General features: G+C 35.4%; 1 protein-coding gene and 1 long non-coding RNA gene across 2 annotated transcripts; both read left to right on the forward strand.

Moving 5' to 3' along the window:
* On the forward strand, positions 1–2,626 carry LOC105978094 (RGG repeats nuclear RNA binding protein A). The gene is made up of 8 exons (XM_013003509.2): positions 1–129; positions 253–456; positions 805–1,117; positions 1,227–1,292; positions 1,401–1,536; positions 1,621–1,782; positions 1,884–1,931; positions 2,288–2,626. The coding sequence occupies exons 2-8, from the start codon at positions 282–284 to the stop codon at positions 2,471–2,473; spliced, it is 1,086 nt and encodes a 361-aa protein (XP_012858963.2). The 5' UTR covers positions 1–129; positions 253–281; the 3' UTR covers positions 2,474–2,626.
* A 5,385-nt stretch (positions 2,627–8,011) lies between these two features.
* On the forward strand, positions 8,012–9,817 carry LOC148772793 (uncharacterized). Its single transcript, XR_016031725.1, has 4 exons — positions 8,012–8,387; positions 8,926–9,014; positions 9,430–9,467; positions 9,597–9,817. It is a non-coding gene; the product is annotated as an uncharacterized LOC148772793 (long non-coding RNA).
* Positions 9,818–12,343: the final 2,526 nt, after the last annotated feature.

The raw sequence follows: 12,343 nt of genomic DNA on the forward strand, positions 1-12,343 counted from the left end.
AATTGAAAACAATCTGCAGGGCTCAATTGTCTGGGCCGCATCACAAATTGCGGAACGAATACTGCTACTGATTTTTTAAGATTAGGTTTTTACTAACTTCTCATTCTGCGTCCAGCCGCAGTCTTCGAGGTTTTTCCCATCACCTCTCTCTCTCTCTCTCTCCGTTTCTGTCGGTTTCTTGAATTTTTCATGGATTACAGTAACTAGATTTTCTCGAACAGTTTTTGCTAAAGGTTGAATCTTTTTTTCCAGATTACAGAAATATCTGTTATTATCTCAAAATGTCAACATTAAATCCATTTGAGCTTCTGGTTGATGACGACGCTGAGGACCCAGCTCTTCTTCTCGCCGCTCTTCAGAAAGCCGCCGCTCCAGCCAAAGCTACAGCTCAGTCTCAGCCGCCGGCTAAGGCATCGGCTAAGCTTCCCGCTAAGCCACTCCCTCCAGCTCAAGCTGGTGAGTGAAATTCAAATACTACACTCCATAGTAGTAATCAATGTAGTAGAGCTTGCTTTAACCATCATAACTTTTGATATTTTAATTTATTTTCTGTATAAAATTGACTCCTTTTACTTTTCTTTTTCTTTTTTCCTTTTTTTTTTGCGTGTTCTAAATTCGTATTTTGTCAAGTGGGATAATCTTGAATTTTACTAACTAGAGTTCGTTTAGCTAATGATTGGTAAAGAAACAAGTTTTGGGGACTTGACCAACTGTAGAGACTTTGCTTTGTCTGTTTCTTGAATTTTTTTTGTCCATTGATTAGAAACTTTCTTTGGCACTATTGTTTTACTTGGATTGGAGCAGTGAGGGAGTCGAGGAATGAAGGTCAGCGTGGAGGTCGTGGTGGGGCCCGCGGGCGGGGTGGCCGTGGATTCGGCAGGGATTCAGTTGAGAATGTGAACAAATTTGAAAATGGTAATGGGTATTCTGGTGGGTACAACAGGCGTACAGAAGATGGAGATGCTGGAAAGGCTCCTTCCGAAAGACGTCAATATGGCGGACCCCGCGGTGGTGGTGGTGGTGGTGCCGCCTTCCGTGGCGGTGATCGTAATGGAGAATCTGAAGAGGGTGACCGTCCTCGTAGGACGTTTGAGCGTCGTAGTGGAACCGGCCGTGGGTATGCAATTCCCGTATCATTTTTCTTGGCTTACGCGATAGCTTAATCTATGTTGTATTTTCGTGTTTTTTTTTTTTATCGTATTTATTCATTAGTGGTAGAACTGCAGGAATGAGATCAAGCGCGAGGGTGGTGGGCGAGGAAATTGGGGAACGCCCAATGAGGAAATAGCCCCGTAAGAAATTAAAAATTAATTTTTTTTTCTTTTTAGAATTGAATCTGTAAAGTTGCATATACTGCACGATAATTTTTTAGTCCCGTAACACGAATTCTAAATCACTAGGGAAACTGAGGAACCCACCACCGAAGTGAAAAAAGTCGTCGACTCTGAAAAGAAATCAGGAGATGATGAAACTGATGATGCAAACAAAGACTCTTCTGCTAAAGAAAGGGAAGAAAAAGAGGCAGAAGAAGAAAAGGTATTTTAATTTTCTTATTTTGGATTCTTAAAGAAACTTCGATTTCACACATTCACACCGGCTGTATGTTTATAATAATTGTAGGAGATGACTTTGGAGGAGTACGAAAAGGTACTCGAGGAGAAGAGGAAAACACTGCTTTCAATGAAGTCCGAGGCTAGAAAGGTCAATGTTGATAAAGAACTCGAATCCATGCAACTTCTGTCGAGCAAGAAGACAGATCATGATGATGTCTTCATTAAATTGGTCAGTGTCATCTTTTAGTTCGTGAATTTGTTTTATTTTTTTTTTTTGAATTTTAAGCTATTTCTGGGATTGTATTGAGAATTTAATTCATGGTTTCGCAGGGTTCAGACAAGGATAAACGCAAGGAAGCTGCCGAGAAAGCCAAAAAGGTAATTTATATATATATATATATATATATATATATATATATATATATATATATTGTTGTTAAATTCAAATTGCAATAAATAATCGTTTGGTCGCTAAAATGCACTGGGGAAGCTCTAATGCGAAGAGATCCGATTCTCTTCTAGTATACTAAATATAAATTTATTTCTAAATGGTTTGCGAACATGGTTTATTAAGATAATCTCGGATTTAGAAAAAAATGTAAACCTCAGATTCGTGAATTGAATATCATGATAATTTTTGTAGCTGGCGAAATATAAAGGTTTTTAATCGGTTTCGGTTGCATAATTGCTTGATGGTAATAATGTTTTTTTATTTAACTGTGTGATGTGTATAGTCAGTGAGCATAAACGAGTTTTTGAAGCCGGTTGAAGGAGAGAAGTACAACAGAGGGGGTGGGCGTGGAAGAGGACGCGGACGTGGCAGAGAAGGATTCGGAGGAGGAGGATTCGGACGAAGTGAGCGGGCCCCAGCTATTGAAGATGTTGACCAGTTTCCCTCTCTTGGTGGAAAGTCAAACTAGTCTTTTTAGAGTGTAAATTTACTTGTATCCCACTGATTGTTGCCTTTGCTTGGCATGCATGCAACTTAATATTTTTCATTTTTCAACTTTTAGTTATATTGGAGTTGGTTCCTAACAATTTTGTTACTTTCCATAAATCATGGTTTTGTTTTAGTTAAGAGTTTCTGATTTTATACAGTATAATACTTGATTCTATATATAAACCACTTCACACACAAAGTCAATTAACCTAACTCACAAAGTCAACAAACCTAACTCACAAAGTTTTCCACAAATGTATAAGACAACACATGAAAAATGTTCATAGTAACTCCCAACGAGGTAAATCTTTACATTTTAGTCCCTATACTATACAACGTTTTCGTTTTACGTCTCTACAATTAGGGGTTGCAAATTGTGTTCTAAAGTATGCCATTTTTATACCATCTATTCTAAGAGATAATTACTTTTTTTTTTTTCATTTTTCGTCCGTGTACAATCAGGCGTTGCAATTTTTTTTATTAAGTAGGCAATTTGTATACAATTTTGGTCATGTCAACACGCCTGAGGTAATTTTTTTACCTTTTTACATTCCCGGTATTACGTAGATTACAGATTCAAAGAAGAAAAAAAATTTATGTATGAGTTCATGTTCCGTGTTCTTCAACACGAACTCATACTTTCTTTCTTTTTGCCAAGTTTGTTTGGTTCAACACCGACTCAATACACTGAGTTTGTATTTAACAACATGAACTGTACAAACTTATGTTGCGTTCATGTGGTTCAACATAGGGGTGGTAAACGAGCTGAGCCGTTCGTGAGCTCGATGAGTCGGCTCGAAAAAAGCTCGAACTCGAGCTTGTTTTTGGTTGTTCGTGAGCTCACGGACCGGCTCGCGAGCCTTATTATTATTCTTTGTTTTTTTTTTTACAATGTATAATAATATAAAATATTATTGAAATAATATAAAAAGAAAATATAAATATTAAAAAAATATATGTAATTACAGTTTATTGTTTATTTTGAATTTGTTGTATTATAATCTAAATATTTTTTAATAATAAAAGTTAATAATTAAAAAAAAATGAGCTTGGGCTCGAGAAATAAACTCGACGAGCTCGAACCTGCCAAAACAGGCGAGCTCGACTCGTTCACACCCCTAGTTCAACACGAATTCTGTGTATTGAGTTAGTGTTGAACTATACAAACTCATCAATCTTCTTTATTTTTTAAAAAATATCAGATAAAATCTTTTTTTTATTTGTTTGTGTTGTTGAAGATGAACTCAATATATTGAGTACGTGTTCAACAACACGAAACTCAACAATTTTTATACATTTTTTTTTATTGTATAGAATAACAATTGTGTTTTGATAAATACGTGTTTTTTTATATAATAACATTTTATTATAAATATATAATAACAATTCTCTTATTTTTTATATAAAATAATTTGTTTTAAATGAAATAAAATTTTCATGTAAAAAATTTCAGATGTCAGGTAAAAGAAAAGAGTTTAGGAATCGAATTTTCGAATGGGGTTCGGAAGGCTAGAGATTCTGGACTGCGTAAAACAACAAACACATTCTTGCATCCAATCGTAGAAGGAGAGAGAGGGGTTGTGGTGTGGGTACTCACTTTACAATAAACATTTTACCAACATAAACAAAAAGGAAAAATAAAGTACATAAATGAAAGAAGATACAAACCGGAGTAACTTCAACACATGGAGTTGTACTTTATCTATAATTGAGTCCCCGCTTGTAGTTCAATACTTTGTTCAGAATATTCAAATAGAAGCAGCACCAACATCTTTAAGGCACAAAGCATTAAACCAGACTCAAAACTTCTAGATCTACCCCCACTCACATTACTGTATTAACTCACCAACACATGCACTGTAAATCAGTCTACAAGGAACACTGAATCACTCGTCCAACCCAATATTTCACTCAGAAATGTTCAATCTACTCACATAAAATGAAGATCGAGGACAAAAGATGCTTTGAATGTGAGAGGAGTATGCTACCCTCATCTCTCTCTAGCAACAATATAAATAGCCACAAAGGAAACTGTAACATTAAATGTGCTACAAAGTCGAAGTCACCAGTTGCTATCGATGACTGTAAAGCTGTCGCCGGAAAAATACAAGGGATGACAGAGGTACTGCAGAAAGAGAGAGAGAAAAGGAGCGGCAAAAGAAATGAGAGAGATATTAGGATTGAGAGAACCTTTTAGATGAACGGTCAAGATCAACCAACCATGGATAATACCAACCAACCACCATTGTTTATCCGATAAAGTCGGTTGCCAACCATTATCCAACCTATAATGGTCGGGCTGATAATGGTTTTCAATTTTCAGCAAAATCGGACGGTCGGGTCTGATGTGAGTCACATCAAGCAATCGAAGATTTCCTAGGTTCCCGCCCTAACTTGAGTCCAAATCCCACACAAGTCGATTCCGATTTTAAATTGTTTCAGATCATATTTGACAGGCTTTAACCACAAAGATATCAATCTTGAAATGTTCTAATTGATGCAATCACATATTTAAGCCTTTGGAAGGTTCAAAATTTCCACAACTAGATACACACGTTTTTAGGAGTTAAGAGGGCTCTTTATTAGTGCATTTCAGCATTGGAGTATGAAGACCATGATTTAAAAGCTTTATTAATTTAGATTCAATAAATGTTAATTAGATTGTCTGATTTGTGGCTGATTTGATTAGTTAAATAAGGATGTCATGATCTTAGTTTATTTCCATAGATTAGAGAACATTGAACCCTATATAAAGGGATCAACTTGTATGAATAAAACACACATTAATGTATTAAAATCATTTGAATAAGAGTGTCTCTACGATTCATCAAGAACCGTTATTTTTTAAATGAACTTATCAGAGTTTTTCCGTGGCGTTCATCCCCCGACTTATCAATCAATCTTGCGAAATTGATTGTGGCGTCTTCACATACCAAGGTTCTTGCCTCTCTATCGGCAATCGGTCGAGGTTCCACCTCTTTGAATCCTACTTTGGACGGTCCAAGATTTGAAATCCAAAGTATTGATATCAAGTCTCGTCACATGGTTGGCGTGGTTAGTATTGGTAGGTAATTGGCCAATAATTACCCGACCCGACCCATGCCAGCCCTACATAATATGTCATATCAAAAAAAATATTTCTCTTACAAAAAAAATGAAGGGTCTATTAGCGAGACTCCCCTCATTATTGTTTTAATAGTACTAGACCAATTTTGTTATTTACATTTGAGAGACCCTCCTAACCTTTCATAACTCTATTTTACCTTTATATTATTCCAATTCTCCACCCCTGTTACTCACTACCTATATCCTATATATGGTTCTATTCTTTACCTTTTTTTTTTTGCTTTTAATAAATTTACTTTTTAATAAATTAATTTCTAATAAATCGTCTTTTTTTTTTCCCGACAGATTTACCACATCATAAACAACTTCAAATTACAATAATCAAGTATATTACTAAATTGTAATCGACTACAAATTCCAGTAATCAACTACAAATTCCAGTAATCGACTACAAAATTATAACACGACTACAATTTATAACAAAAACAACTATAAAATTACCTCAATCCAACTACAAATTTTAGTAACAAACTACAAGTTACAATTTATACTAATCTACTACAATTTATCGAAAACGACTACAAATTCATCACAAATTAATTTCAAAATCACCGAAAACATCTACAATATATCCAAATCAACTACAATATTATCAAAATCTACTACGAAAATAGCAAAATCAACTACAAAATCACCGAAACCAACAACTAATTATCGAATTCAACTACAAAAATAAAATTGTATCTTGTACCGCGCAACTAAATCGTAAGAGAAGAGCCGCAACCAATACCATACCCTAGCCTCGCCGTGTAAAAATCATCGATACCACCAAAACCTAGATAGCAGCCAATACCAAACCGTAGGCCGTCGCGCGAAATCGTCATTGCTCGAATAGAGGAACGTCTTACCGAGAAACATCGTGGCTTCGAAGTGGATGAAGACCGCCCATGGAAAAACACCTTTGTGGAAGAGCTTCTGGTGGTTTCTACCGCCGGAGATTTCATCACAGTCGCGCAGGTCCTAGCCACCGCCCTAACACAACAACCACATTTCTCTCAATGTTGTCAATCTGATTCCCATGCGGCTCCATTATGACAGCCATATCAAGAAACACTTGATGAAGCTTATTCAAACTCCTCTAAATATCCATCACTGCCTCGTGCCTCTCCTTATTCTCCGAATTACCCTCCGTTTTTTCCTCAAACACGCTCACCCTTCCGTTCCCAATCACCAGTTACTCCACCACCTCTTCACTATGGTACTGCCCCGCGGTATAGCACCGCCTCTTTAAGCCCTCTTTGTAATCAGACATAACTTTCTCCCTCAAAGCTTGGAACCGTTCATGAGGTCTTTAAGCTTGGCCCTCAACCCGTTTGTGGTCGAAACCCTCGTTCGATCGATGGCACTGCCTTCTACGAATATTTTTCGATTCACCACGTTGGATTTGTTGAGGGTTTCGTGATTTCTGCCGCCGACTTGAGATTGCACGTCGGCCAGAAGAGAGAGGGGGGGGGGGGGGGGGGGGGGAATATGTGGAGTTGGAATAATCTGTAGGATGCGTTGTAAAAATGAGGATATATTAGGTAGGTTATCAAATAATGTTGTTAATTTATATGCCTATACAAATCTGTTGACCTAAGTTGTAACAATGAAGTTGTGGAAACAGTATTCAGTTACATCTACAATTCTTGTGATTACACAGTTATAAACTACTGAAAGCAAATAAATGAACACAAGAATTTAATGCGGTTCAGATACAATCACTACAAGAAAAATTAGTTTCAGTGACCATATTCTCAGCGACCATAACTAAATGGTCACTGAATGTTCACATTTAGTGACCAAAAGTAATTTTGTAGCAAAAGTGGGAAGGGTTAAATCGTGTTGCGACTAGCGAACGTTTGGTAGCTATAAGTGGTCACTAATAGTTAGACATCTTGTAGCAACTAAAGTTAAAGTTTGTAGCGACAATTTTTATGGTCACTATAACTTAATGTCAATAGTGACCAATTTAACATTAATTTTTTTTACGGTTGCTACAAGTCTTTAATTTAATTATTAACAACCATTTAACTGGGTTGCTAGCAACCACTTGAATTTGGTTACTATGAAACTACTTACGGAAATCAAATCGATTTGGTCACTAGTTTAGTTTTAAACAAATCAAGAAACGAAAAGAAAATAAAAGAAAGATGGGGGGCGAAAATGCAAATAATGAAAAAAATACAGCCATATCTTTCTTTCGTTTCTTCATCGCTCTCTCTCTCTCTCCGCTCTCTTTCTCTCTCGCCTACTCTCTCCTTCCCCCTCTCGGTTCTTGGCTGAAATTCCAGAAATTAATTGGAGAAAATTCGAATTCAAGAAGGGGTTTGAAGAAGTGAGGTATATGAAACAAATTTGAGGTTAGAATTGCAAATCCCCAATTCAATTATCGACAAAATTAGGGTCGTTGGAAATCTTGGGAAGTCAGCTTTCCAGTGGTGGTGGCCTCCAACGGTGGTTACATAAGATGGTCGCCGGAATCGGGCGAAGAAGACGACTAGCTGTCCAGAAATCGAATTCCAGCCTTTGGCTCTTCAAAGAATTAATTGAACGGAGGCCTTAGAGGGTGAATCTCGACGACCAGGACCCACGGTTAGAAACCTTGAGAAGTCAGCCTTCCATAGGTGCTTGTTCTCGGTGGTATTCATCGGCGGTGGTCTCACCGGAACTTTAGGGAAAGAAAACCTGCTGCCGCACCTGTTTTCGGAGCAGAATTTGGAGGGTTTGGAGTGCGAATTTGGGAATCATTCCTTGACGAAACTCGTAGAGGACCTCGAAAACTATTGGTAAGTGTAAAATTGTATCGAGTTAGAGTATGTTTGGAAGCTGATTAGAGGTCCGAATTAAGTGACTGTAAATCTGTAAAAACAGGGCAGCTTTGAATATTCTTCTTACGAGGCCGATTTTGCTATGTTGAGCTAATAATTTGGGCTGTGTGTCTTCTGAGAACTTGTAGTTTACATTGTAAGGTTCAATTTGGTGCATTATTTGGACAATTTGGATAACTCTACAAATTGTTATGATTTTTGAAATAAACAGTGCCAGCAAATGCATTTGTTTAAACAAAACCTAGCAGTTTCATGCAATTATCTTCCGGGGCTGTTACTGCTGTGTTAGGTCGATAATTTGGGGTTGGTTTCTAAAGTGAACTTGTAGATAACTGATATATAGTTTAGGCTATTCGGATAAGTATGGTGATCGTAGTGATTGTTAGAATTAGCCCGACAAAAAATTCTTAATAAATGTTTCAAGAAATTGACTAAGTGATATAGTGGAATAATACGGTTATATTAGAATCTTGTTAAGTGATGAATATTTTTATAGGTATCGACCGTACTAAACCTCTCACTCAAGGCTTGAGCATGGCTTGAGCGTAAGGATATTTATTTATAGCACCTTGCACTGGACTTCAGGTGAGGATCCCTATCCCTTGCCTATTATTTCTGGGAAACAGGATATATGCCGAGCAATCGTATCGTTCGGTTTATTATTGTTATTACTCGTCGTTTAAATTCAATATATATTTATTGTCGCCTATCTTGTGAACTAATTTGATTTCCAAGAATTGTTGATTCTTGAGCTATTGCAATCTTCGATCGATTCGAAATCCTTTTTCCTGGAACTTAATAAGTTCTCATCTTGATTCGGGAATTATTCCAATAATTTATTTTCTCGATTCCTTGACTACTCAATTGAGTTCATTTATCGACCTTGAATAATTCAACTAGTTTCAATCTGATTCTCTATCAATTTTAAGTCGTTTCACATGTATACTAGTTGGAACCACTTCTATTATGATTCATTAATTCATTTGATTTGTTTCTACAGGGGTTCAATGAATGTAAATCGTTCAATGACTGGACGAGGTAAGTAGCTACTTATGCAAGAGCCTAGATACATTATTGAATTATGAGTGCTTCTAAGTGACAAATGATTGAAATTGATTCTATCATATGATTTCTTATTTTCTAATTGAATTTTTTTCCCTTTCTCAGGTTGGACTTTTTGATGAAGTGAAAGAACGTTATCGTGGAAGTCATATTTGTTGTCGCTTAACAATTTATGAAGTGGAATTTATTATGAAATAATTATAGTAATCTTTCTTATTATTTGGAATGATTCATTTATTATTGTATTTTTGTATGATAGATTGAAATTATAATATTCACATTTGATTGATAATATGTAAATTTGCAATCTTTAGTTTTATTTTAAATTTTTTTACAGCCACTGTTGCAAATAAAAATTAATGTTTTATGCAATCAATTAATTATTGATCTGAATTGGTCAGTAAATTTAATAATTGTCGAAACCATGTAAAAACTATTGCAACCAATAATATGGTCACTATATGTATATATTTTAGCAACTAACACATATATTATTTATCAACCAACATATACTGTCACTATATGTATATTATGTAGCAACCAAAAAATGTGGTGGCCAAATATATATATCCTATAGCAACAATAAAATATGGTCACTATACGTATATATCATTTAGCGACCAAAATTATATGGCCACTATATATGTTGCTATAGCAACCATGTTAATATTATTGCCACCATAAAATTTACATTAGCGAGTCAAAAACTGGTCCTTAATAATTATATTTTTAGTGACCATTATTAGTTCGCCGCTAAATCTTATCTTTTAGCGTCCAATTAATTTTCTTGTCACTGAGTACTTTTAGTAACTACCCTGTTGTGACCACCGGTGACCAAGCTTAATTTGGTCGCTAGAAGTTTTAGCTACCATTTTCTAACTTTTAGCGACCATACAAAATCGTTACTAAAACCAATATTTCTTGTAGTGTATGTATTATGATCTTATTATTATTAAATTTTTATTATGTTATTAGGATATATACATTATGGAGATATAACTATATTTAAATATCTTTTTATATATGTTTTGAGTATTTATAAATAATATCTAGAAATATATTATATTAAATTTTAAAAATCAATTTATTTCCGATTTATCACCGATTAATCACCGCCGCACCGATTAATCGTGAGTCGGTGCCTAACCGGCTCCGACCCGATTACCGCTTTTTACAACCTTACTCAAAATACATTTTTTTTCTTCCAAGCACATTCTATTTTTGCATCATAGCAACACCCCCTAATTTTATATTTAATTAAACATAAATACATTTGTTGGCGCCAGATTTCCGTGAGTGAAGAAATCCGCCATACGTGGAAATTAAAGATTGGCAAAGACTTGTTTTCCATGTTTATTTTGGAATTTATTTCATATTCTTATAATACTTCTATTAAGACACTAAAAAGAACAGTGTGCATTATTTGGAAGAAAAACCACTTCATAGCATCGAAGGTTTGCTAAGGCGTTCTACGGAGCAGGACTGTGCCATCGTTGTATGTGCCAACATATACATATTTGCTGTATACATCTCAAGGGAGATCAACCGCGTTTCTGAAGGGAGTTCAGGCCTCAAAGGGAGTTTAAGGTACGCGGTGTGGAGCTGCTGTAGAAAGAGACACGAAGTTCGAGTTGTGTACAAGAACGGCATAAAAATTTAAAGAATGAGTCTTAATTGTTTTTAATAAGTCCTATTAATGTACACTGTAAATCTGAACTAGTGAAATCGTGTTTGCAGGTCCACGTGGATGTAGAGCACATATAAATATTCTTATAAAATAAAATAAAAAGGCAATTTTTTTGACTTTAAATTTATTCTTCAACATTCTTGGCATACATCATTAGGTTCTTTAACTATAACAGTTATCATAAATAAAATAAAACATAAACTCATTTTTGTTTATTAAAATCCCAACTTTTATTTTGGAAAAAAAAAACCGATTTTTGCCACTGAAGTTTGACCCGCCTTAAAGGTTTGACTGCCTCGGACCGCCTCAACCCACCTCAGACCACCTAAAATCACCTCACAGGCAAAAACCAACTTTTCAAACCTTTACACTAAAATCGTAAAGATTTGAAGCCACCTCCACCTCGGGGACCGATTAGTCGGCCGAGGCGGCCGATTTTTAGAACACTGATTTTGAGTGGGTCCCCTAATTAACCCAAAAATAAATTAATTTTGTTGTATCTACTACAGTTAAAATATGAATCATAATTGGCTAATTCAATTAAGCTCAAATTACAACCATCCCTGAGTTATGATCAAATTACGAAATCCCTATTTATGTTTGGGTAATTACAATCACCCCTCAACTATAAATATTCTTACACGTCCACCCTTGCAGTTTCAAATTTAGTGGAATCTTCGAGATTATATGGCATATTATCACTTTTGTACCCGTTTTATCCCATTCAAACTCCACATTTTGAAGCAAGATGATCGTAATATGTGTTTTTTGACTTGTATATATCAAATTGTGGTGCGTCAAAAACTGTATATTTACACAAAACGAGTACAAACTAGAGCACATTCCACGAAATCTAGATGATTATGTTGAATTTGAGTACACCATAAGGGTGGAGGTGTAACAAAAAATCATAGTTGAGGGGATAAATGTAATTATTCAAACAAGAGGGTTTTTTTTTTAAATTGACCATACCTCAGGGGTAGTTGTAATTTATCATTCAATTAAAAGAGTACCTTGATCCAAGTATGCGTTCAAATTAAAAAAACGACGCGTGGCACCTAGAAGCCCTAATTTTCGCGTAATATATATATATATATATATATATATATATATATATATATATATATATATATATATATACTACACCCCCTCCAACAAAACCCTA

Source organism: Erythranthe guttata, chromosome 1 (genome assembly GCF_056151865.1).
Source record: "Erythranthe guttata isolate IM_541 chromosome 1, IM_541, whole genome shotgun sequence".
In the NCBI taxonomy this organism is placed as follows: Eukaryota; Viridiplantae; Streptophyta; class Magnoliopsida; order Lamiales; family Phrymaceae; genus Erythranthe; species Erythranthe guttata.